Genomic DNA, 26,074 nt, shown 5'->3' on the forward strand with positions numbered 1-26,074 from the left:
AATATAAATGAAGGTGAACCAAATGTAGATAATTTCTCTACTTTATAACAGGGTTGTTTTGATAGTTCCTTCCTGTATTAATCATAAGACATGTTACACATTTTTGATGAAGCTGGTTAACTTGAATGGATGACATGATTGGGAAAGTCAAGGTAAAATTGATGTAAGGAGTCCAAATCAAGAATTTTACCAAAAATAAATCATAACGCAGACATCAAACTGCACATGTAGGACAGTTTCCAAGAGGAGCTACAGTAGCACTTTTGCAATAATAAAAAGAAAAGGTTTAACGATAACAAGCTGCACATAAACAATGAACTCAGGGCTCCTGTTTTATTGTTATCCCAGTCTTTGGCAGATAAAATTCATCTCACGGATATTGATCGCTTCAACCCAGACAGTCGTAATGAATCGGACAACAGATTCATGAATAAAATATTACTCACTGTTAATGGTGCGGTTAAAAGTGCTGATAGACTCCAAGAAAAAGAGGCAAATTCAATCTAGCCAGCGTGTTTTTTCTCCTCCCCACCAGCTCAAAGTCACTTTGTAATCTTTAACATGGAATTACCACAGTATAACTGATCTATAATAGCGGACTGAAATGCCCTCCAGCTTGTTTTCCTCATGACAAAGTGATACTGAAACTGAGCAGTTTCTTGGTTTCAGCGCCGCATTAGTCAAGTTTCCTCCTGAATAATGGATAACAGGTCCGGCTTTGGGTTTGTTGATGGGAGTTTGTTTCCCTCTCCGTTTTACAAATAGCATTAAAGTCACAGCAGCTGCAGTATTGAGGATTATGTTTCCAAAATAACATTTGCAACTTCTCTATAGACAGTAAATACTTCCTGCCATGTGTGTTTGTGCGGTCACTCTCTACAGCACTCCCAGTGGTGCATTCATCAGCTGCAGGTTGTAACTTTTATGTTTGACATTTTTTGGAACCATTACGCTCTCTACCAACTATAACGTAAAGTATAGTATGTGATGTTTGGAGGAGGATCCTTTTATTTAATCATAACTACTCATTGTGAGATGTAATCAAATCAATCAATCAAACTTTATTTGTATAGCACATTTCAGCAGCAAGGCATTTCAAAGTGCTTTACATCAAATCAAACACAAAAACACAATGCAACATAGAATCAACAATAAAAACACAACATCAAGTCAGATTCTGTCAATAAATTTGCAATTGATTACGTTTCAAATACAACTCTAAACAAGTGGGTTTTTAGTTGAGATTTAAAGGAAGTCAGTGTTTCGGCTGTTTTACAGTTTTCTGGAAGTTTATTCCAGATTTGTGGTGCATAGATGCTAAATGCTGCTTCTCCTCATTTGGTTCTGGTTCTGGGGATGCAGAGCAGAACCAGAAGACCTGAGAGTTCTGGAAGGTTGATACAACAGCAGCAAATCTTTAATGTATTGTGGTGCTAAACCATTCAGTGATTTATAAACTAACAACAGTATTTTAAAGTCTATTCTTTGAGCTACAGGGAGCCAGTGGAGGGACTTTAAAACTGGTGTTATGTGCTCTATCTTCCTGGTTTTAGTGAGAACACGAGCAGCAGCATTCTGGATCAGCTGCAGCTGTTTGATTGATTTGTTGGACAGACCTGTGAAGACGCCGTTACAATAATCAATACGACTGAAGATAAACGCATGGATGAGTTTCTCTAGATCTGGCTGAGACATTAGTCCTTTAATCCTGGAAATGTTCTTCAGGTGATAGAAGGCCGACTTTGTAACTGTCTTTATGTGGCTCTGAATGTTCAGGTCAGAGTCCATCATTACTCCCAGGTTTCGGGCCTGATCGCTGATTTTTAGTTGTAATAACTGAAGCTGTGCACTGACTCTAGATCTATAACTCTAGATCGTTCCTCTTTAGGTCCAAAAATAATAACTTAAGTTTTATTTTTGTTCAGCTGGAGGAAGTTTTGGCACATCCACACATTTATCTGTCCTAAGCATCTGTTCAGTGATTGGATGGGGTCAAAGGTCACCTGGTGACATCGTAATGTAGAGCTGTGTGTCATCTGCATAGTTATGGTAGCTAATATTATTTCCTGTTATAACCTGAGCTAGTGGGAGCATATAGATATTGAATAAGAGGGGTCCTAGGATTGAACCTTGGGGTACCCCACATGTGACCTTTGACCTCTTTGATGAGAAGTTTCCAATTGAAACAAAGAAATCCCTGTTCTTTATGTAAGATTCAAACCATTTAAGCACTGGACCGGAGAGTCCGACCCAACTCTCCAGTCGATTCAGTAATATTTCATGGTCAACAGTGTCAAAAGCTGCACTGAGGTCCAACAGAACCAGCACTGTGGTTCTCCCACAGTCCGTATTTATATGGCTGTCATTGAACACTTTTACTCTAATAAGACTTTATGTTATTAGAGTTGCAGTCTCTGTAGAGTCTTTCAGCCTGAGCTTTACTGGAGATAAAATGTTTGATAGTCACACAGAGAAGGAGAAAATGGACGCCGTGTCCCTGAAGCAGGAATCCAAGATGGCGTCTCTTTACGTTGTTTACCGTGTCGGCTAGGATTGGTTTGGGATCAGTCCCGTCCGTATCTCGGTATACTGCCCACAACCTGACACATTTCAGATAAATGAGCATCAAATACAGATTTGACATGATTTGATTCATCCCTCATCCAGGACTCATCCTGATCCAGTGGTTTGATGAACCACAACACAGATAGGAAAGACTTGGATGATGCAATAGAAAGATGTTTTGCAAGTAAATGGAAATGTTTTTTTATTACTATTATTTCTTTAACAAGAAATCCTGGTATCATAATTGTTTTGTTACTAAACCTAGCTCTTAAGTATTGAAATGGTAAGCCTCACTTAAATGATGTGAATAATCTGCTTTGAATCACATCAGTCTTTCAGTACCTCAGGATGAAAAAAATATGTATTTTCTAAGTTAAGAAAAAGAAAAAAAATAAGTGAAGCTTTTAAAGAGGAGTTTAAAAAGATGCTCAGATTTGAGATGTATTCTCAGTACCTCTTAAGAAATATTAAATGGTACTCGTGCCGGACCAGAGAGGGTTTGATCTCCAGCGGTCATTGGCTGTGAGACCAGGTACTTCCTGGACTCGGTCATGTTTTTGGACTTTGGAAAGCAGTCATGGCAACAGTGTTTAACTTTTACTATTTTAGCATAGTCCTCCACAAACAAGTTTAGCAAAATGTCTCTTTTATTTTAACATTTTTATACCCCACATAACTCAGGAAAGGGCTAAATGAACCGTTATGAGCCTAAATTTGACCCTTTTTGCTACAAGAGCAATAATTTAAAAGTCAAAATCAATCTGAAAGAGGAAAGTGTATTTGTAACAATGGATATGATAATTAGGGAGGAAAAAAATTAATCAAAAGCTTATTGCTACAGAGCTACAAGAAGGCCAATCATCTGGGGGTTCATGATGTCTCCATACTAAAGATTTATTTGTAGTAAAGGTTTTTACCAGGGTGTTGGGGGGCAATAATTGGAGGTAGAATATATAAGATAAATAAAGCCTCTCTGTAAAACTTGTCCTGTACCATGTTTTGTTAAATAATTAACAGAGGCACGGTTCTTAATTTAAAATATAAGGCAACCTATTATCCTTTACTTTATCATCTTTAATATTTACATGCAAAATCTGTCCTATTCAACATTTGAATTATTAAATCAGGGCCATAAATTTTTTTTCTAAGGTCACAGTTGATCCTTAATTTCAATTATAAAGAAATTTCCCTGAGGAATTCATGTGATATTCAAGACAGGAAAAGATGGATGGTGAGTCTGAAAATATGACATCCAGCAAATCTGCTGCATTTAAACAGAATAATTATTTCATTGAGCATTTGGGTTTATCAGATGATAATATGCATGAATATTCACTTATTCAATAAAGTTTTGTAGTTCAGCAGCCACCTTATCCAAAGTTCCAGTCAGAAGTTTATGCACTTATGTCTATGAATGTCATGTTGATGTTGAACCGTTAATGAAGCATTTAAATCCGTCTCTCCTCTCTGCTCTAACTCTCCTGACAGAAATAATTACGATATTAGTAAAGGCTCGTTAATGACCAATAAGTTATTATCAGCAGTGCTGAGGCAGGAAGCTCACATTTTGCTGACTCTACTGCAGTGCAATCTAGATTTTCACCAACCTTCAAGTTTTAGACCCTCATGTACTTTTGTTTTTTATAATAGTTCTAAACTGAGCTTATATTTTTACTGCTTGGGGGAAGTAACATCAGACTTTCACCCAAGCACAAGCTTAGCTACTGGTTATGCAACATATTAATGAAATGAATTCCACTTTCAAAACACATTTTATAACACAAGATGAGCCTCTTCTTTTATTACAAACACACTAAGTCAGATAAAATAAATAAAACTCAACATTTGACTCTGCCTGTGACTGAGGGATCTCATGATTGTCATGTGTCAAGGTCTTTTGAAAACTGAGTACCTGTTCAAATTTGTTTCCATCCAGCCTGGCTGGTGTCTTTGTTCCCTTTAAAATAGAAGAACTGAACATTGTGAAGGACGTATGACTTACTCACACATCACCTGACAGCACATCTGTGAGCTCCCCCTCTGCTTCAGGAATCTCGAGGTCTTGATGCGTCAGAAAAATTGATGTCCTTCATTCTTTTTCTGATTTTCTGTGAAACAAGCAAGCAGCTTTTATTGGAAAGTTGGTGGACGGGAAAGTAGAGAATGACACGCTTGAACCGTGTCCAGCTGTGATCGGGGAATTTAGCCTCTTTACACTCTTTACTCTTTAAGAAAGTTCAACCAAATAAATAATAATAATGACTTTTAATACAGAAATGTGAAAAGTGTCCCCTTGTGTAATCATGTATGCATTCAGTACTTGCTTAAGACGTCTTTTGCCTGGATCAGGTGGACGTGTTGCACTGCGGAAGTGTTCAGGAAGCTCATGTGGTTTTGATAGCACCCTTCAGGTCATCTGCATTGTTGTTTCTGGTGATTGGCTGGGGATGAAAATAAACCCTCTTTTTATTGTTGCTCTTTTGTTGACAGCATGTCGGTTGTTACAACTTAGCAACCTGCCGTCGACGCAAACACTTTCACCTGCTCTAAACCTGCATCCAATAATGTTTTTACACAGATTTTACAAGTTGATGAAAATCTCTTTTCTTCCTTGGATTATGGAAAAAGATCTGTAACGATTCTTTCCATTTGATTTGAACTCATCAAATCTTCAAGTTGACATATATATACATATGTATTATATATTTTAACATATATTTTATGTAATGAGCTGAAGGCCAAGTTTTTATAATCGACAGATAATAGCCCAATAAGTGCAAAGTGTCCCCACAGAATAAATGTACAATTATTTTTGTTGTAAATAATCAATTGTGGCCACTTTGAGAATAAACAAATAATGATATTGAGGGGTTGTGCGGCCTAAAGCTGAAGGGATAAAATACTCTCAGGTGAGCTTTAGTTGAGGGTAAAATATGAAACTCTGCATCATTTAGTCTAAGTTTCCATCCAAGCCTTGGGACAGAGCTGTGTCTATTTTTATCAAGATCAGTTGTTTATTTTTAGCTGCACCTCTCCCAAATGTTCCCAGCATAGTGTGTGGGTTTGGCCTAGATTTGCCCCACATACAATTTATAGGGATGCTTCAATATTTATGTCAGGCTTACACTTTCTGCGTATAAGGACTATAAGTCTTTTCTAATGGCAGAGAAGTAACTAAGGGCATTGCTAATGAATTAGGTATTCTAGCATTAATATTAATATAAGCACAAACGCTATAGAAGTGTAATAATCAGTTATTAAAGCTGATGCTTAAAGCAATGACAAATACTGTTGAATCAGTTTGTAGGGCGGGTTTAAAAGTCTTAGGGAGGTTAAGAGGAAGCCAGCTAGTTACAAACCATAACTAGCTAGATGTGGATTACATCCCATTGATTGTCCTGCTGGGTAAGGACAAATAGTTGCATCGCCTCCACCTGAAGGAAATGACCTCTGACAGGGTTTCTAATCAAAAACAAAACTGTAGTAAACAGTCTGATCTGCATGATTGACCGTCGAGAACAACACAACCCCCTTTTAAGTAGTTTGGCATTTTTTCTTCTATAAGCCGACAAATTTAAACTGAATTTAAAGTTAGGGTGGCATTAAAGCTGTAGTTGAAGCCATTGGCTTTAACTTGGGTGATGTGGTTTTCCACCCAAGGATGCATGGCCTTTGGGATGTAATTAGTGCAATACATGTGCATGTTAGTCTCTTCCCTTTTCTCCTGCCTCTCTGTTGGTCCAGACACCTCTGAGTGTTTTGCACCATGCAAACGCTGAGGCTGCATCCATGGTGGGCAAATGATGCTGAAGCTGGTGTCTGATTTGTAGCCTGGCTCACACTAAAGGAATCATGGCTAAATATAATCACGTCTAGTTCTGAATTACTTTAGATTTTTCAGACCTAAGCATGATTGTCTCATACACTTCACAGAGGCTCTTTAAACATTATTTCATATTCTCAAAACCTCTATTGTATTTGTTCAAAGGGGAGAAGGAAAGAAATAGACGGACTGGAGCCTGACGAAGCTTTCACCTGTCCTGGTGATGAGATGCTTCCTAGACACTTCCTGAGTGGAAACACTGGGGCAGTTTCAGAGTTATATTAGAGAAATTTGAAAACATGAAGCCATTACTGCATTAGTGATTTAACTTGCAGTAAAGGATATTGTGCTTTTGAACTGGCCGAATCAGAAATAACTGGCCTTTCACAACCAATTTTGTTCCATCCGAGTTAGATATTTGGCCCCACAAATTTTCAATTGAACACCTTTTCTCATCATCCTCATTATATTTTTCCTTTTCTGTTTATTTCTATTCTCTTTAAAACTTAAACTGCTGATTGTTGCTTAGTACTTCGATAACCGTCGTCACAATTCTGACCAAACACCAGAGCAAAAATCCACTGCAAAAGTTTGGGATGGGTAATAATAAGCAACACCAGACAAAAAGTCTTGAGCGCTCATCTCCTGTATCTTCCGAAGGTGAAACATTGTATTAAACAAATATATTTCCTGCATACGTTATTCCATTAACTTGACTTTCTGCTGCTATTGAAAGAGTTGTGTGGTTGAAATGCAGTCGACATGATCTCTACCTGATTCATCCGTCAGGCACATAGAGCCACAACATGGCAAACACTCACTGCGCTCAAAACTTCAAACATCACTCCTGCTGTGCTGCTGCCCTCCACCACCCAGCCGACTCTTGTATCAGAACTGCTTATGTATTAGTATTAATTAATTCAGAGTTGGATAAGCATGCCAATATACTGCCGGTTGTCTTCATAATTGCTGCTTTTAGTATTTTTGGATTCGGAGCCACGCACTTCATCATGATGAGAGTGCTCTCTAACTGGAAGCTTTAAACTTGGCGTCGGTCCATTTAGTACTTTGGTCTAAACTCAAACTGTGACTGCTTTAAAAACTGCAGTCACAATGCTGAATGTTTGATTCACGGGTTTGGCCGTTTGAAATTCAATCATTTGCATTAGAAAACGACGCGTCTTACTTGCAGAGGCAGCAGGGACCCAAAAGGTACGAGTCAGTAAACTCATATTAATTCTGCTCATTAATGATACTGTGTCATATATGTTAATACAAAAAATAAACGTCTTTCCTTTGTGGCTCTGAGAACATTAAAGACGAGAGGAATCATAACTAATCATCCAGCAGTGACAAACCGAACCATGTTAATGTATCTGGACTTCCTGCAGATGTTTAATGATAACTCTTCATTAAACTCTTCATGTTTAAGATCTTATAGGAGCCTGTAACACCTTTATGTCTCAGAGGCAGGTGCCTGGCCATATGCTGCATCAATTGCACCAAAATTTGAAATGACTTTAAGGCTTTTCATTACAGAAGTGGCTGGCAAAAGGCTTTCTGTCCTCAATTTATAACATTATTTATACTGCATTTACAAGGTAAAATTTCGATTCATGAGTAAAATGTAATGTTCAGAGAAGCCCAGTGGGGATTCATCTCTTATTTTTTCTTTCTTTTTTCTTTTCACTTCCCCCTCTTCAATCGTTTGAAGTGCCCATCACCAATAGTTCTCCAGACTTTCCTGCTGTTATCACATTTTGCAATATTCCAAACAAATCAGACCTAAAAACCTATGCACAGCAGATAATCGGCATGTTCCAGGGGATGGAGCATTCACAGTTCAGTTATGTTCCTCATATTTTAAAATATTTATTGTAATAAAAACACACATCTGTGCAGTACTTATAACTCCCAATCTACCGTACCACTGTGTTCAAAGCTGCTGAGTAATTGTTAATCACGTTTGTGTGACACAATGAGAGACTCTGACAGTGAGCCTTTATGAAACAGAAAGTGCAGTGCTGTCTGAGGAAAATGGCATGGCGTAGAGAGAATGCTGGTCGTTTCATGAAAATAAAAGACTTTTCCAATGAGAACATGTCAAATGGATGTGTGGTGGCTTTCAAATGCAAGAAAAAGGAAACTAGATTTCTTTTCATGAGCACTCTGGGTATACAAAGGCTCTGCTGAAATCACATTATTAAATAAATCAATAACCACTCTCTTCAAATGCTCCTCTTGCTTATTTACTTATAGTATTTACCAATAAGTATGTTTTTATTTTCTTAATGTCTTAGACAAATGAATGACAGACGGGATATCAGTATTTAAACTTTCTATGCAACAGCTCCAACGGCTTAAAGGGATTTTTTTAGTACATCGTTATGATATAAAGTCAACTTTAGATGAACTCACGGACAACGTCCTTAAAATCACATTTTGACTGCTCCATTACAGTGGTATAGTTAAACCCTTAGCAATGAAATGTGTAAAAAAGTAAGACTTTCAAACTGTTTCCATTCAACGCTTCGTTCTGCTACACAGCCAGGAAAGTATTCTTTTGACTTAGTGGATGGAAGAAATAAAAGTGTTTGTGAATCCCGGCCCACTTCAGAGTAACAATACTTATCAGAGCTGGAGCAAAACCTACAAAATCTGTTTCAGTTTTGACAGAATTTACATGAGAAAAACAGAATTTGGCATTTTAGTGAATTACAAATGGTGTGGGTTTGTGCCTGAGCACTTTTAAATATTAGAGTAGTGTGCTAGTTTGCTAGAAATCCAAATCCCTCCTCTTAGACAACATTTCCCTGGACTTCTTCCTCCTCATTGAGCAAATCACCATAGACATATTTGCAGTATGAACATGCACTCAAGCTGGGCAGCCGTCGTGACTTTGGCGTTTCCTACAGAAGTTATTCTCTGGGAACTTTCAGCTGGTTTGTGTTTCGTTTTTACATATTTCATACATGTTTGTGTATGAAATATGCATGAGATATACAAATTTCATACGTATGTTTGAAATACATATGACATACATGTGTGTGTCAAAGGACATTTGATAAACAAAAGACATTCTTCAGTAAAATAGTAGGAAAAATATTTACAATCCGAACGTATCAGCTTCATTCAAACTGTGGAGGGCAAAAAAAAAATTGATTAGGTCAGTGTTAATATTTACAGTAAAGTTTGGCTCTTTGGAGGCAACGGAGAACTCAGATCTTTTGCACAGTAGGTTAGTGTACGATGTGAGAGACATCCAAACACTTTCAAATATTTTCTATGTAGAGGAGCATCAGACCTTAAGGTCACAGTAGAAAATGTTTCCATTTTTTGATACTTCCACAATATCATTATTATTCTAAATCAAAAGTACAAAAACACACCAACGAATTAACAGACTAATTAATGCCAAATTTACATCAGAGAGCAAAAATTGGATTATAGAAAAATGTTTTTGTTTTTTTTTTCATTTTACTTCGCTGCCCAGACACACTTAGGAGCAGGAGCAATATGTGCATCTGAAGAGGTTTTACTGCTCTGTGACTTTCGGCACCACTGCAGCAGCCAAGTGGGCCCAAGAGAAACACAAGAGTCCTGAACACATCACACAATCTCCCACCTCGCAATCATAACATACTTATTTTAAAAGTCCTTGAAGTCACTTCCACTGTAGAACAAGAAGGTGACAGACAGAAAGTGTGTTTAAGCACCCACTCAGCTGATGTGTAAAAAAGAAGTCCCTGGTGTTGTCCACAGAGGATTTCTGTCTGCTTTGAAAGCTGGACTCCCATGTATGAAACCTTGATCCTTAACTGTGTGCACACAAAAAAGACAGAAATAAAGATTCTTTTTATATTATTATTATTATTTGCTGCTAAAAATAAAGTGATAGGAAACAACAGCAGATGTTTTCAGACTCTTTCGTTTTCTTAAAACTTCCTAAGACATGCTAAGTTTGAAATGAAGATCCACCGGTCCTTCAAACTAAAAGAGGACATGGCTGCTATATTGCCGCTTTGATTCTGACCATCCAGTTGTAATCTGTCTCTTGCGAGTCCTTCAGCTTTATGGAGGCGGAACATTAGGCCACTGGAGAACCCTTTAGGAAGTGGGCTTTTATGTCTTTCTCTCAGATTTTCCATTAATCTGAAAAAGCCCCTGAATTAGCATTTAGACCATGTGGCATTAAAACCCTCCATTAAATCCAAGTTAGAAAATAATGAAGATGTTTATAGTGCGGAGAGGGTACATGTGAATGTGTTCTTATGTCATCGTAATCTGGGAAAAAAATAAATAAAGACACAAAAACATGAGCTGCATTAGACCGTTGTGGTAGCTGGAGATGGCTTGTGTGATTCCACTGTGGAGAACCCTGCTGTTTTATGAACTGTGAGCTTGTCCACACACATCTGATCACTTTCCCTCTGAAGGGTGGATAAACCTCCATTGACCACAGGCACTGGAGGCTGACTGGTGGGGGGTGAATAATAATGTTAGGCTTTCTGTCTAGAAGTGGGACATACAGTCTCTGTGGAGTCAGGGCAGCCAGAGCAGAACAGCAGCAGTCTCTACTGTGCAAACAGATAAAACTCTGACTTTTATCTTCATTAACAGAGCAAAGTGCGAGAACAATGTGAGTGCCGTTTAAAAGGTTGCTGGATAGGATGCACCCTCCCCTGCGCACTTGCCCTACTTCTTAACATGTGACTTGCTGTTCAAATGGTGTAAAAGACCTCACCAAGGGCTCCGCGTTGGAAGAATTAATATTCAGAAAGTCGAGGTTGTGTCTTCCTAAGCACACTACCTAATTCCTACCTAATTTACCTACAAACCCAGTAGGTAAAATGCAAAAGGCTGGTTTGCTTTTCCTCAAGCAGGATGCAGTTACTCAGAATAATCCCAGAAGAGAATCAGAAAGATTGACAGGGGATGCCATAGTAAAGCACCTTCAGTTTCAAAAGATCTCCCATAGCAACCAATTGAGAGTAGTTAGACAGGAAAGGGAGAAACAAAAGAGACATCTGGCAAATAACAGGCAGGGAATTGAACCTGCAACAGCGACAGCGAGGATTAAGGTTTTCTTATCCTGTGTGTGTAACACAGCAGTTAAGATTATTAAATATATTAAAACAATGGGCCAATAGATTTGCCTACCAGAGCACAGTGAGGTGTTTAAATGAAACACAAAGGCGGTAAAATGAATTTAATCAACCAAACTAAAACATTAAATTGACAAAAAAGTTGCACAAGACTCACACGTATGAAAACAAAATTACACACAATGAAATAAATAAAATAGCAATAATACTTTGCCAAGTGCTAATTTTCAGTTTTAAATATTTTGGGTGCAACCCGGTGTCCCGAGTTCTAAACTGTGATAGAAAAACAGATTAATCAAATTCAGGTCCGACCCAAACGTCCGTCACATGAGGAGAATTTAAACAGCTTTTACAGCAGTTTCCTATGAATGGCCCAAAATAAAACTTAAGTAAAAAGTTACTTTTACTTAAATTTGTAACTTTTAAGTTAACACAAAAAGGTAAGATGTCATCAAATCAAAAGAATTAAGTGAAATTAATGTGAATGAGTCCATAACATGAACCACAGCCCAAATTCACTTTTTAGAGACTACCAACACCTGCAGCACCAATTTTGTGGCTCAGGTGTCCTTTATTCAACAGTACCTGCACAGAGAATAAAAAGCAAAGACAAGAAGAGGAACGAATGGTCTGGGATCGGGAAATGCACTGAGGACTGCAGCTTCATTCACCCAATATCTCTTCACACTTTCTGTTTGAGTTGTTTCAAGTACCAAAGTCGGCTAAAATGAGGGCTGGATTACAAATGCCCTTTGAGATGATATCTGTCTGTGTCGAGCAACGGGAGTGATTACTGATGGTAACTTTGACAGAACATCACTTTTAAAAACTTAAAAGACCAGCTTCTCCGAAGTTTAACTAATGCAAAAGTCAAAAGCTGCAATTATGTCAAATCTCGCCCCCTTCTACTAATGCTTTCCTGGTCTTCTTTGGAAGAGCAGGATGCAGATTGATCCCCAGAGTCGAATTATCTCTGACAAAAGCAGAAACAGCCAGCCCATTTGGCCGACAAACACATCAACAGCAGATTGTTATTGACAGCCGAGGGTCCTGCAGGACCGCCTCAGCAAAGACACTTGAAGGATCCTAATTCACTCTATCACCAGACCTCACAGACAGCCAGAAATTCAGAAAGGGGCAAAAGCTTCTGATTGAGAGTTAGTTTTAATAGAGAAAAAGTTCAGGGGTCTGCCTCTCTCCCCTAAGAAATTGCCTGAGCATTGACCCTTAGCGTGATAAGGTGGACACACAGGTGAAGACCCAATTTATCTCTCAGAGACCGGCTGCTAACTCATGAATATTTACAGTATTTCCAAGCTGTGCACTTAGGTGAGCAGGAGAGCCCTCTGTAGTTGACATTGAAGTTGCAGGTTAATAACAGTAATTTAGTTTGTTTTATAGGCAATTTGATTAAGGGGAAACTTCCAGTTGTTGCTCATCATAAGATATATGAGTGAAGAAACTCTAAACGGATCTCTGCATATCTCTGATATGGGTATACATCCCACAGTGATGTGTGGACTACTAGGTTACTACTAATGAACCACATAACAGACGGTTTGAATGCTTTTTATTTACTAGGCAAGGTGTGACAGGTCAAAATGTCCTCAGGTTTGATGCCAATGTCTTTCTTTTGTAAGAAAATCGCTACTTCTTTCTCCAGATTGTTGCATCTAACAATAAATCAGTAAATATGGACTTGAAAACCCCAAATCAGGGTCTTCAGTTTACCAAACATGTTTAAGGGGAAATGCAAGACAGAGGAAGTAGAATTGTAATTTGGTGGTGAGAAGTTGTTCCTGCACTAGAAGGAAGTCTCAAATGTATTAAACCTCAGCGCGCTGGATTTATTTTATTTTTTTATTTTTTTGCTACTTGTTCACAGTACTACTCTCACCATAAACTTTTACGTTTGAGCAAACAAATTGTAGGCATCTCAATCCCCAGCACAGCTACCATCAAACACGGTTACGTTTATAGTTCAGATTGTTTATGGGCTCTCAGAACTGCCATCACAGTAAAAGCTGCCGAAACATTATTATGCCACAGAGTGAGTTATGTGGAGACTTCCCAGCAAGGAAAAGTGGAAGGTTGAAAGAACCTCGCCTTTCCTGTAAATGTCTTTTCTTCTTTACGTGTGCTCTGGTTTCCGACAATGGAACGGACGCATCTGTACAATTGATGCTTTACAATTCTATCCATATTTGCCGGTTGCTTCAGTGATGAGAAGGCTTGCAGGCTGGTGTCAGCATTCGTCTTAAATCCAATTAACAACTGCTGCATGCAAAACACCTGAACTCAACGGGGTGGAAAGTTTTTCAAGAAATTGCAATGTTGTCGTTTCGTCCTCGACACCTCCAGCCTTTATGAGAGTAAATACATTGAGTAAATACACCCACGTTCCTCCCTCTGGGTTTTCTGTACGGTGTTGTGCAAAAATACCAGCCAGCTAACAAATTCCTTCTGTTTTAGATATTGTTCACCCTTACCTGCTTCCGATTATCAAATAAAATATCAGACAAAAAATAGACATTTGGTTTTTAAGTGCTTTGACAAACCACATCCCATTTTCTGAATGAATTGTGATCCTAGAGCAAGCAGCCAAATTAGTTACAAAGTGATTAATTGACAACAAAGTCAATACTTTAGAGTGGCCTTTACAAAAAGACCTGATCTATAGGTAGAGCTGTTTCTGAGAGTGAGGCAGCCTGCAAACCTGACTCAATTATAGCAGGTGTCATTGGAAGAATGGGCCAAAATTGAGCAAACCAATGTGTGAGGAGCTTGTGGAAGGAGATCCAAAATGTTTGATCCATTTTACACAGTTGTACCAAACCCTAGCTAAATGTATTGATTGTCATAAGAGCAATATATTGTATCATTGAGGCATATAGGAAGTACAAAGATTTCTGGTAAAGCTTATTGACCAAATTATTCTGACTAAATATCAGACAAAGAGGTCAAGTATGCTTATTTTTTTGCGGTTCTGGGAAACCTGTTTTTATCAGTATCTGCAGAAACAAATGCAACCTCGCAGAAACTCCAGCCGGAACAAAATATCTCTTTCTTCCCGCACAAAAACCCCCAGATACTTTGGTATTTGGAAATGAGCTAGGTGAGTCACAATCACGTTACATTTCTCAAAAATGGTCTGTTATTTTATTGAATGTTACAGCTACTGAGTTTTCAAACCTATGAGTGACTTTAACTTAAAAGCATGACGGGGACAAAAATCCTTCCTCTTCATTGTTAGGAAAAAATGTTGCAGAGAAAGAGTTTAATTCTGCTAACTTTGGCCAAGCTAATTATAAATGCACAAAGCCAATAAACAAACATAAATACTTTGGCTTCGGGAAGACTTCATTAAGTATCAAAGGAAAATGAGCGACTAGGCATATTTCAGAAGTTAAGAGAGAAGCAAAATGTAGAAAAAACAGAGGGAACATTATCCGAGACCTTTTGCCAAAATGGGCTTACCAAGCAGTGACTCGGTAGGGAGGCTTGGTACATGCAACAATTATTGTCTGACATTTAAAATGTTTAAAATTCATGAACTAAAAAGTAGCAGTGCATTACCATTACAAGAAAGCTTCTCTGTTTTTTTTTTTTTTTTTTATGTCTGCAAGGGGTTTTATTTACTTCGTGGCACGTCGCAAAAAGAGCAAACATGGGATGTGTCACGGCAGGGGTTTATTTCAGCTGCAAATTTATGCCTCTTTCTGAATTTCTGTGTATTTGTGCTTCAGTCAAACCGTCACTTGTGCACTTGGCCGCCTTATTAAAGCTTTACTTTCATAGCAAATCGTTAAATGTACAGTCCTCGTTAAAAACATTGGCACAACTCGACTGTAAATTGATGACAGTAGCTCATCTATTTTTTAAAGTATACATGAGTCTTTACTCCTGTTGAATTTTTATAAATAGCTGTGTCCTTGTTAGTCTTTGACTACTGAGCTGGACTTAGTTCAGGGTACATTTGTTAGGGGATGAAATAATTCCACAATACACAAACAAAGCCTAAAAGCCCTTTAAAAAAATCTTCTCTGAGATTTTTTTTTTTCTTCACAAACTTGATGGACTTATTTTTTCTAACTGAATCAATTTCTGTTAAATCTTTATATTTTTCAAATTATGTGCCAATAAGATAGTATCAAATTCTGAACGCGTAGTCTAAAACTGGAAATTGCATTTCGAAGCCATAAAATCTTACAAAGATACATTGATCTAATTTCTAGAGAAAATGTCTTGGTTCACTTGAAATAAGACGACACTTACACTCAAGCAACTTTTCAGCAACACGTAGGAGCTTGTTTTAAGTAAATAACTCTTTAACAAGGACGAAAAAGTGTTCCACTTATAACAAGACATTTTTCCCGTTTGAAGAAATTGTCTGACTTTGGGAGAAAATATGTTGTCCAGTAGAAGCTCTAACAATTCAGATTCCCTGATGTTAAAATTGTAAAAACTCAGTTACTGTTCATCTTTTACATTGCAACTCCCAAAAAGCTATATTACAAAATGCATATTTTCATCTCAGAAGTATTTAATGAATCTAATTCTTTTTACCCTTTTCAGACTTACTGCCGCAGCGGTGCACCAAACTGTGTCTGAATTCCTGTATAGATGTAAGGAGATGTGCATATTCAAGCCTCTGCAGCCAAAATGCGCATTGTCTTTAAAACCTCATCATTATGCACTTTGCATAATTGTGTCAGTCATAAAATCTTTAAAGGCGTGCTGGCCCCCCCACAGTTATATTGGTTTATCATAACATGGGCCACATTTTATGGCCACATGAATTATGTTTTCCAGCATCCAAAGCAATCAGCTGGTATTAGATGTTTTTACTCTCCAACAGAACGATGGCCTTAAAGGCAAAGGGGAGGGAAAAATCAATCTTTCTGCCACAGCTTTCAGTCCTACTCACCTCCTTCAACCTTTCCTTTCTCAACTCGAGTTAATTTGCACTTTCAGATTAGTCTTACTTTATAACCTTGATCAAAGTTAATAAGAGAGGAAGAAGGAAGCGTTAGAAACGTCATTGATTTTTACGTTTTAGTTTCACTCTGTGGAGCGGTTAATGTGACTGGACATGGTTTTCATGTTTTGTTACAAATGTGTTAAAGCCTAGGAAGAGTTTTTGTGCTGCACCAGCTCCTTCCTCTGTTTACTGGGTAAATAATCATCAGCTCTCCAAGGCAAATATAACGATGATTCACAGGTTCATAAAGTCGTCACTGCACAGACCACTAGTTCATTCTTGAGGTTGGCGTTCTTCTACAACATTCCTAACAATGTTTCCCTGTCTTCAATTGAAGACAATCAATCCTTTCATGTCCTTGCATGACGATTTACTCTGAACAAAAATATGAAATCCACTACTGTAGGTCGTTCCTTCATTGTGGAGTGAGAATAGAAATATAGAAACATAAATTATTACCACAATTTCAATAGGATATCGGCGCCCCCTGGGGAGCAGTTTTAATGGCTTTCATGTAATGGAGACCTCTAAGGTCTGCAGAGACGGACCCCTGGGCCCACTGGGCAGAGAGCAGCCTGCCCACGAATGCACTGTGTGAAGAAAATTCATTTTCCAATGCCCTCCATGAGCCCCACTGCACTGTCGCAGCAGGAGGCTGCAGCCGCCCAAAGAAAGTTCAGCCAAAAGTACAGCTTCAAAAGCATCTGCTTCCATCTAATGGTGTTCAAAGTTTGCTGCTTACTGTGCCACCATCAATATGTGTGGCTGGCACTGATGTATCGGGCGTCATGATTGTACTGGAATGTAAATCCCTCCCAGTTGTTGTAGAGCACTCAGCTGTGAATGACTGGTTTGTATTTCCAGTGTGACGTTTGCTCTGCTGCAACAGCCAACCCTCAGCCAGCTCGATGAGCTGTCAGTTTCACTGATGGATCAAATGTCGGAGGCTTGTTTGATACATCAAAGCCAAGAGCAAGCCAGATATTTGCTTGACGTAGATGAAACATAAATGAAGGAGGTTGCTTAGAGGGACCAAACATCCGAGCAGGATGAAATAATGCAGTGGAACCACAAAAATGTATGTCATTAGCATGACATACAGATCAGATTTTACTGTCATCAGATTTTAGATTTCAGAGCTAATTTTCATTTAGCTCTGGAAATGTATTTGCAGTGGAGACAAAACTGATTTAAATACCTCCTCTGGGATTCATAATTAAATTCAGTGGCTTACCTTAAAGCGCCTTGTTACTCAGCTGGACATTGTTTGGTAGATGATAAAGGTTACAGATGTTGAAACAGCAAAACCAAACACACAAAGCATAGAGAGTGAAAACAGACATTTTTATTTTTTATTTTTATTCACTTCATTAGTATGAAAATACAAAGTAAACATGTAGTGCAAATCATCACAAACAGTCAGAGAGAATCAATAATCCAAGCATAATTTTATATGAGGTGTAGTTTCTGGTAGGCCCTACACACACACACACACACACACACACACGCACACACACACATTTCCTGCTAGGGAAGAATTTGATTTTAAAAATCTAATATTTAAATTGCAACGTGATTTTGTGGGAAAACCTGGACATTTAGGGTCACTAGGTTTTGTGATTTGCAAATACCTTAAGCATTTTATAAACAAGCCAAAAAGTTAAATCAAGGAGAAGAAACTGGGATTCATTTTAAATCTACAGGGCAACAAAACTAGAGCAAAAAAAAACAAAAAAAAAAACCCACTAATCTAAGCAGCATTATGCTGAATTTATTTTCATAACATTACAATAAAACTTGCAATTAACTCTCACAGACCCAAGTTAGAAGTAAAACTATTTTATTGTAGTTACGTGCAAACAGATTTCTTTATAGATAATTGTGTTGGATGTGAATAAAGTTTAAGGCAATTATTGGAGAGCCTTAAAAAACTCCTGATATCCTTCAGACCTCTCCTTCCTTCATCATAATTGTCACAGGAACAGTGAAGGATAAACGGATTTCAAATATTCTTCTTAAACATCTGAAAAATGTGGCATTCATTTTGTATTTAACTACACAGTTGATGGTTTAAAGAACTACATTTCACAGTCATTTTGGTCTTGTGGTGTAAATGTCAATTACTTGTTTTCTATTCAGTTATGGAAATTCTTGAGATTAGGAAACGATGCGTTTGCTTTTATATACATGTCTTAGTGAACTTCATGTTGTCATTGAAGTGTTTTCTTGATTCTGTGGTTTTTGGCAGAAATAAATATGTTGTGAGTCACGGGTAAATGGATGATTTAACAGGAGTAAAACATTTTTCAACTGGATGAAGGTCAGCTTTTTTTAATCTAATAAGTAAAAAATTTACTTATTCGATTTACGTATTACATTTTGTATTTACTCAGGTGATCTTTATTTGATATCAAAAGTTTATTTGACAATCTGAAACATTTAAATGCGACAAAAGGGGGAAAAAAAAAGCAAAAACATAACAGTTTGTACAAAATGCAGAACAAGAATCACCGAGAGGCTTAACCCACAACTAGTCTTAGGTAAAAAAATAACAAAACAACAACTTTGTATTCAAGGAAGAAACAAAATGAAGGACGGAACAGAGGTAAGAAGATTATTGCTTATATTTCTCTGTTGTGATAATATCAGAATAGAAATAATTCCTCCCTTTTTAATTTTTTACTGCCTCAGAGGAAAGATGGTTAGATAAGAAATGCGAATCTTCTGTGTGTGTGTGTGTGTGTGTAAGGCTGCCATCTACTGAGATCAATTTTGATGCTAAATAAAGTGACAGGAACAGCGGCGCTGCCTCATCCAGATCAGCTGTGGCTGATAGAGAGGATCCTGCTGAGACGGGTAACAAGGTAAATGAATTGCAGTTTATTAACAGCTCCTTCTCACACTTCATCGGAGCTGTGAATGTTCCTTCAAACTTGTCAGTGACAAAAATGTCAGAACTCCTTATAAGCCGCGACGTGTCCTTCAAGTTTCAAGTGTGCCACAGCAGCATTAATAAAAATCTCCTCTCAGCCGCGTTGACAATCCAAACCAGCGGCGTACTGTACACGAGGAGGAGGGCTGGTTGCTAGGTTGCATATTCCTTCAGTTGGGGCGCTCTTTGATGCACTGAGATGTTGCTGTGTGCTTTCAGACACATGTACCCACTCGCAAGGCTCTGGTTGGGCGCCGCTGCATACAGAAAAGATGATCGTAAACACAGATTGCAACGTGTAGTCGTGGATTTCCTCTAATCAGCCCCCCGACGTGGGGAAGCAAATATCAAGGCAGCCTCTCCGACGGACAACTAGACAGGTCCCGTCTAACCGCCCTAACAAGGTGAGCAGACGATGAGAGCTGCTGTGGTGGATGTCAGCGCTTCTTCAGGAGGAACCGACAACAACTGGACTGGCACCGCTAATAAGGTGTCAGAACAACTCTGCCCCTCGCTGGGAGAACAACCGTTCGGCTCCCACTCAGGACTGCTGCAAAGTCCATATATTCCAACCACAACAGGCAAGAGCTTCACACACGGCAGAGTGCAGCCTGGACAAAACAACATCAGAGATACTGTGGGGTTACTCAACTGAGATGGGAAGAGGGGGAGCTGAAAATCTCCTGTACACAGAAGCAGTGGAACAAGACTTACAATATGATAATTTGACAGTCCTTAGTCAGACAAAACCTCAGTTTCAGTGATGCAGATGTTAAGAACAGTATCCAGACTTACAGAAACACACACACACATACACACACAAAAACCCATTCCTTTTCCACTTAGTGATTTCACCATGTAGAAGACTTGCTCTCACCTGTCTTCTATGATGCAAATGTTGAGTAAAATTAAATGCAGAGGTTGTCATTTTCACTGCAGTGAAATGTAAACACCTGTGTTCTACATGTCTGTGGTTCATTCAGAATGCCAGAGTGAGACTTTCAGCAGATCACAGGAAGGCTGAACGGCAAACAGCAAAGTCTCTGTTTTAATGTTCAGACCAGTGGTGTCCAAAGTCGCTCCTCGAGGGCCAACATCCTGCACGTTTTAGTTCTCTCCCGTTTTAGTCAGAAGAACACTGACTTGCTAAGGAGGTTGTTCCTCCCACCAGGGAGAGAACTGAAACATGCAGGATGCCGGCCCTCCATGACCGACTTTGGGGTCCCCTGGTTTAGAGCCTTCAACCACTGCTGTGGAACATTCTGGCTTTGGAGAAGATGGTAGCCTTTTGGAAATCTCAAGAGTTAAAGTGTAAAAATGAGATAAACATCTGGCTCTCAGCTTATAAAATGTACACAAAGATGGACTCAGTTATTCAGACATTTTTCTTTTTCCATTCGATGACTGTTTAATAAATGATGACTGTTGAATCTGTTGGAGATTTTGTATTCTTTAGGTTAAACGTATGTCATTTCAAAACCAGATTTTGAAATGCGTCATGTGCTGATATTTAATGAGGCGTCAAATTCATTTTCATGTTGAGCCATATCAAGATCATTAATGCTCACAAAGGGCTGGTTGGGCCAGAAGGTACAAACAAAACCCCAAGATAAGCTTAAAATATTAATAAATAGTTGTCTGCATTCGATAATTATTAAAACAGAAATTTTAACGTCTTTGTACATTAATGTAATTTGGTAATACGCTAATAAAAACTGCTTTGATGTCACTGATAGAATAATATTTAAGTGCACAACTGTTATGTTTAATATGTGACCTTCAAGAGGTCTTGAATTTTATTACATTTGCCCAAGAATAGGACTAAGAGAAAGTGTGTTTCTTTTTTTTGCATGTGTCTTGAAGGAAGCCGACTTCATTTACACGTAATGTTGAGTTAAGCAGAACGTTTTTCTGAAATGGGGTTATGCAAGAAATGATTCACGTCAGGTACGTCATGAACAGTAGATAACCTACACATAAAGCCTTAAGACTTTATATGAAGATGAGCACAACTGGCCAGAACACTGAGAACATTGCAACAGAACGTTCACAAGTATAAACGACAAAGTAAATCAAACTTTATCTGCCTATTTTCACATTGACGTGAAACATCTACAGACAATAAGGCATCCATACGATGAACCCGGCTTAGTGACTATCTTTGTTTTATTTGTCTCTGCTGCTGCTGTGTTACTTTGCAGCCTGCATTCTAATGAGACTGAAAGCGAGCAGGGGAGGGAGAGCGTGGGGCGCGGCGGCGGTGGTGGTAGCGGGTGAGGAGGAGGAATTGTGTAACTCTTGAGTTATATAACACAATATGCATGGCCTTCTCTTCCTCTGTATCCCAGCTCCTCAAACCGGGGAAACACGGAGCGCAGCAAGCAGCGGGAGAGCGTGGAGGGCTTAAAAGGGTGCTTGTGTTAATGAGAGCGCTGTGTGGAGATGTGCGCCTTGCTAAATAAAATCATACCTCATTACAGGAGGGTTTCTAATAACACCGGTGAAGAGAATAAGTTGTTCAAAAAGTGGCGGGACGTGAAGGTCGAACCGCCGGCTTGTCTTGGATGAAAACCCATTCAAGTGGCTCACTGGGTAATTAGAGCGAGTGAAATGTTGTTGCTTTCACCCCGATGTTACGTTCGGCTGGTTTGAACTGTCAAACATTTGCTGGACATTTCCGTGGATGGCTCACAACTGGGAATCAGCCTCAGCAGCTGCAGTAAATTGTGAGCATCTAGGTTTATGCCAGGGTTAATCTTTTGCTGGGTTACAAACAAACTAATTGAGTCAGCAGTTTAAATTTATTATTTACAAAGTACAGAGAATTAGGGCTATACTAAGAAAATAAAAATAAAATGACAGGAATAAAATCATGATATTATATGAATAAAGCCGTACAAGAATAAAGTCAAAATGCTGAAATCAAGGTTAAATTATGAATAAATAAAAATTATGAATATTTTCATATTAGTGCAACTTTATTCTTGTATTATTTTGACTTTATTCTCATAATATTATGACTTTATACTTGTACGAGTTTACTCTAGTAACATTATAATTTTATTCCTGTAATTTTATTTTATTTGTCATTTGGTATCAGTATGGCCGCAGTACTCAATTGTACAAAATGACACAAGTAATGCAAAAAAATATTCATCAACAAGTGTTTTATAAAACTAGACTGAGCGATAAGATATTAGTCAAATACAAGCAGCATTTTCAGTCCGATGCTCAAGAATAGCTGACTTTGACGCAGAATGTTTCCTCGGTTTTCTCCTCAGAGTTATTGACGTAAACCAGGATCTCCGCCGAGCCCGAACTCTGGCTGGGAGCGAATCGCAGTCCGATGGTGTAACTCTCTCCACCGCCAATCTGAACACAGTGAACAAAGCAAACACATCCCCTTTACTGTCTGCTTCTTTTTTCTTTTAAACAATGTAAGCTCTGCATCAATAAACTGTGAGTCTGTACGCAATCATCTTCAATAAGATATGATAGCAGATAAGGACCATTTGTCAGATTAAAAGTACCTTTTGAAGATAACAACCTTTAAGCAGATATTAAACATATTTTTCATCCACTCACATTTCTGTAATATAAAATTCATTTTTATTGATTTAATATTCTAATTTTACATGTCATGATTTAAAAAAAAAACTTCAAAAAAATCCATCTGTATTTGATTCATCTATGCAATGTTTCACTTAGTGGTAAAGTTTCTGAAATAAATTGGCTTGCCAGCAATATTCTAATTTATCGAATATGTTGAAAATACAGATCAATTTGAATCATCAGATCAGATTCAGTGTACTTCACCGTTTACAAAGATACGGCAGATCGCTTAACTCTGACTGAATTGAAACGTGTTACAATTCAAATAATAAACAAGTCGTATCAGAGAAGCTCTTCAGCAAAAACCCGACTGTATGTGTCGAGTCAGACAGATCTTCAGGAACAAATGAAAAATTGATGGCCATGTTAGATAAAGGGCTCTCAGACGGTTGCAGCTGCTTCCTTAACAAAGCTAATCGCATGTTGGAACGGTGGACTAAAGTCATCCTCCACAAACACCAGCTGAGACGTCCGTCACCGTCACGACCGGCAGAGAACCTGCAGCATTTATAAACACTGGTGAGTAGAGCGCAACACTGGTGCAACGCAGTGTTATGCTACTGCACTTTAAAGCTACTGAGGCTCTGTGTGTACATATCATATTGATTTTATTGAAGTTTAACTGTCAGATTAGGACTCCGTATCTGAAAATGCCAAGATGACTTCAGGATCAGGGGGGGGGAAATAAAAATAAAAAAAGTGTCCACAAAAAGCACCTGGGTTATCTGCAAAAATTACTTGGAGGTTGTGCTTGTACAGTGAGTATCATTTTGACACAGCAGACGCATGTGAACCCAATTATTGAGTCCAAAAATCAGTAAAAAAAAACTGTTCAATTGAGTTTCTTAAATCCTAACAATATAATATTAATGCTGGATGTACAGTGTGTAAACTTCAAACCAGAAATGTGTACGTTTAGTTTTCTGGGGTTTCTTGCCTTAACAAAAGAAAAGCTTGTAAATGAGCATACTGTTTTGGCTTGTGAGTTCTCTCTTCATAATGAGGCTTTCCAATTGGTTTCATACTGCTCTGTTTATATTACAGAGGTCTGTTCCAGCATATCTGTGTTCGATAATGACAGAAGCTTGGAGCTCGATGCCATGAATCTGTGGCTGTGAATTTCCCAACGCTGTGAAGCAAATAAAACCCAGAGAGCCCAATAAGGAAAAACTGGCCAGAATTTACAGGCTGCATGTTATATACTGAACAGAGACCACCATCTTCACTGGAATAGTCCCAAAAAAAAAAAAAAAATCAGCTTATAGGTTTAGGTTTAAAATCTGTTAAATGGGACATGACGCTGCACAGACACAGCTTTATGTAAAGTCAATAAATTTGCAGTTTCTATTACAAAAAACAGCTGAACTGTTTTTTCCAAGACTTTTCCTATTTTTATGAACAATGTCTAAAAGGAGAGACAAAGAAGCATTGCTCCTCTGTTGTCCTAACTTCCTGACACTGCCGTCCTTACCCTTTTTCGTATAAATTACCAGTTTTGTCCACACAGCCTGCAATTTTCATTGTTCTCACTAATTAAAGGGAGAAAGCGCTGATGTTTTTGTTGTCGGGGCTCACAGCCTGCAAGGTCATAATTTAATCTTTTTGTTTATATTCTCACGGCATTTCTATCAGCCATTACCCGTTTTTCATGTACACAACCGCAGAAAAAAAATAAAAAAGTGAAATCTACAGAGCAATTACGTTCCTTAAAACCTCATGTCATTTGCAGTTTCTCTGAAGCTGTTATATAAAACAGAAAAGACAACCTTCTCGCTTGCTTGAGGCAACGGGGACAGCAGATCCTTCATGAGATACCTGGAGATTCACCAGCAAGGTGGGAAAAACAGAGGCTGCTTTTCACTCTGCCCACCTCATTTATAATGATGCACCGTCTTCGGGCCAAACACAGCAAGACTCCTTCAGTGTTTATGTGCAAACTGGCTCCTATTGCGTCTCACATGTTGTGTTTGTCTCGCTTGTTTTGCTATTTTGTCAAATAAGCATATGAGAAGGAAATGACGGCATCAACCTAAATGTTTTCTTGTTTTTATTTTTATTTTGATGAGGTAATAAATCAGCAGGAGAGGCTGCAGCCGACAACAGAGCAACGTAAAGAACTGCTTTGTAATATTCCCCTCCATCTGATCTGAAAACAAACAAGCACAACACTTGTCGCAGCTGAGGCCCAAACCACAAGTGTGTTGAAATCAATACAATCTTATCCACTGCCAAAGACACATGTACAAATCTGCAGAACTCTTTGAAATTAATGGCATTCCTTTTAAAGATGTGTAACAAGTATTACATGATTTTACTTTTGTGATACAAATGTCAGACTGAAAAAAATCTTTCGTTTGAGTACACTGATTAATTTGGGAAAAAAATTTTGTGTTTTTGCAAAATAAAACAAAATATATGTGTCTACTAATAAGGGTGTCTACTTCTAGACATCCCTACTGATATTCATACAATATTTCATACTTAACATTTGAAGTAGACCATTTAAAAGTATATTTTGATGTGAAACAGGCGGGGCCTTTTTCTTCGTCACTCTACAAAATGAAAACGACGTCACAACATGTCATTCAAGTCGTACAGATGTAAGATGATCTTCACGTAGGAAGAAATTACATCCAAAAGGCTGCACATATTTTAAAAGTTTGAATCAATTGAAACTGGAAGAGGACCGAAGAGGGAGGACGGTAAGTGAAGTAAAAAAAATAAAAATAAAAAATGCTTACTGGTAAAAAAAATGCAACAAAAGATGATGTAATAGCTTTACCAAGGATATACAACAACCATTAGATAAAACATATATACATGCCTATTGGTTGTTTTGGGAAAGTTCATGTTCTGCCACTACAAACAGACCTATGATGTTTACTACTTTAACTGGAACAAAAGATAAAAAATTCAGCATACTCTTAGCTATGGGGGATAATCTTGTGACACTATGAGCGTTCTGCACTTTTGACGAAACTGAGAACCTTATCAATGTTTCAAATAAAAGTATTCCCGCCTGCTGCTTTAAACCGAGAAAAAGTATTATTACTCTT

The 26,074-nt window shown here is 38.2% G+C and overlaps 1 protein-coding gene across 2 annotated transcripts in view; it reads right to left on the reverse strand.

Moving 5' to 3' along the window:
- Nucleotides 1–22,558: 22,558 nt before the first annotated feature.
- Nucleotides 22,559–26,074, reverse strand: part of nphp4 (nephronophthisis 4) — a 168,038-nt gene continuing 164,522 nt past the window's right edge. For both annotated transcript variants that reach the window (XM_044117171.1, XM_044117160.1), the window contains one exon: nt 22,559–22,778. In XM_044117171.1, coding sequence (XP_043973106.1) covers nt 22,638–22,778 — 141 coding nt within the window. In that variant the 3' untranslated portion in view covers nt 22,559–22,637. The remainder of the gene's footprint in view (nt 22,779–26,074) is intronic.

This window comes from Gambusia affinis, linkage group LG01 (assembly GCF_019740435.1).
Source record: "Gambusia affinis linkage group LG01, SWU_Gaff_1.0, whole genome shotgun sequence".
Lineage (NCBI taxonomy): Eukaryota > Metazoa > Chordata > Actinopteri > Cyprinodontiformes > Poeciliidae > Gambusia > Gambusia affinis.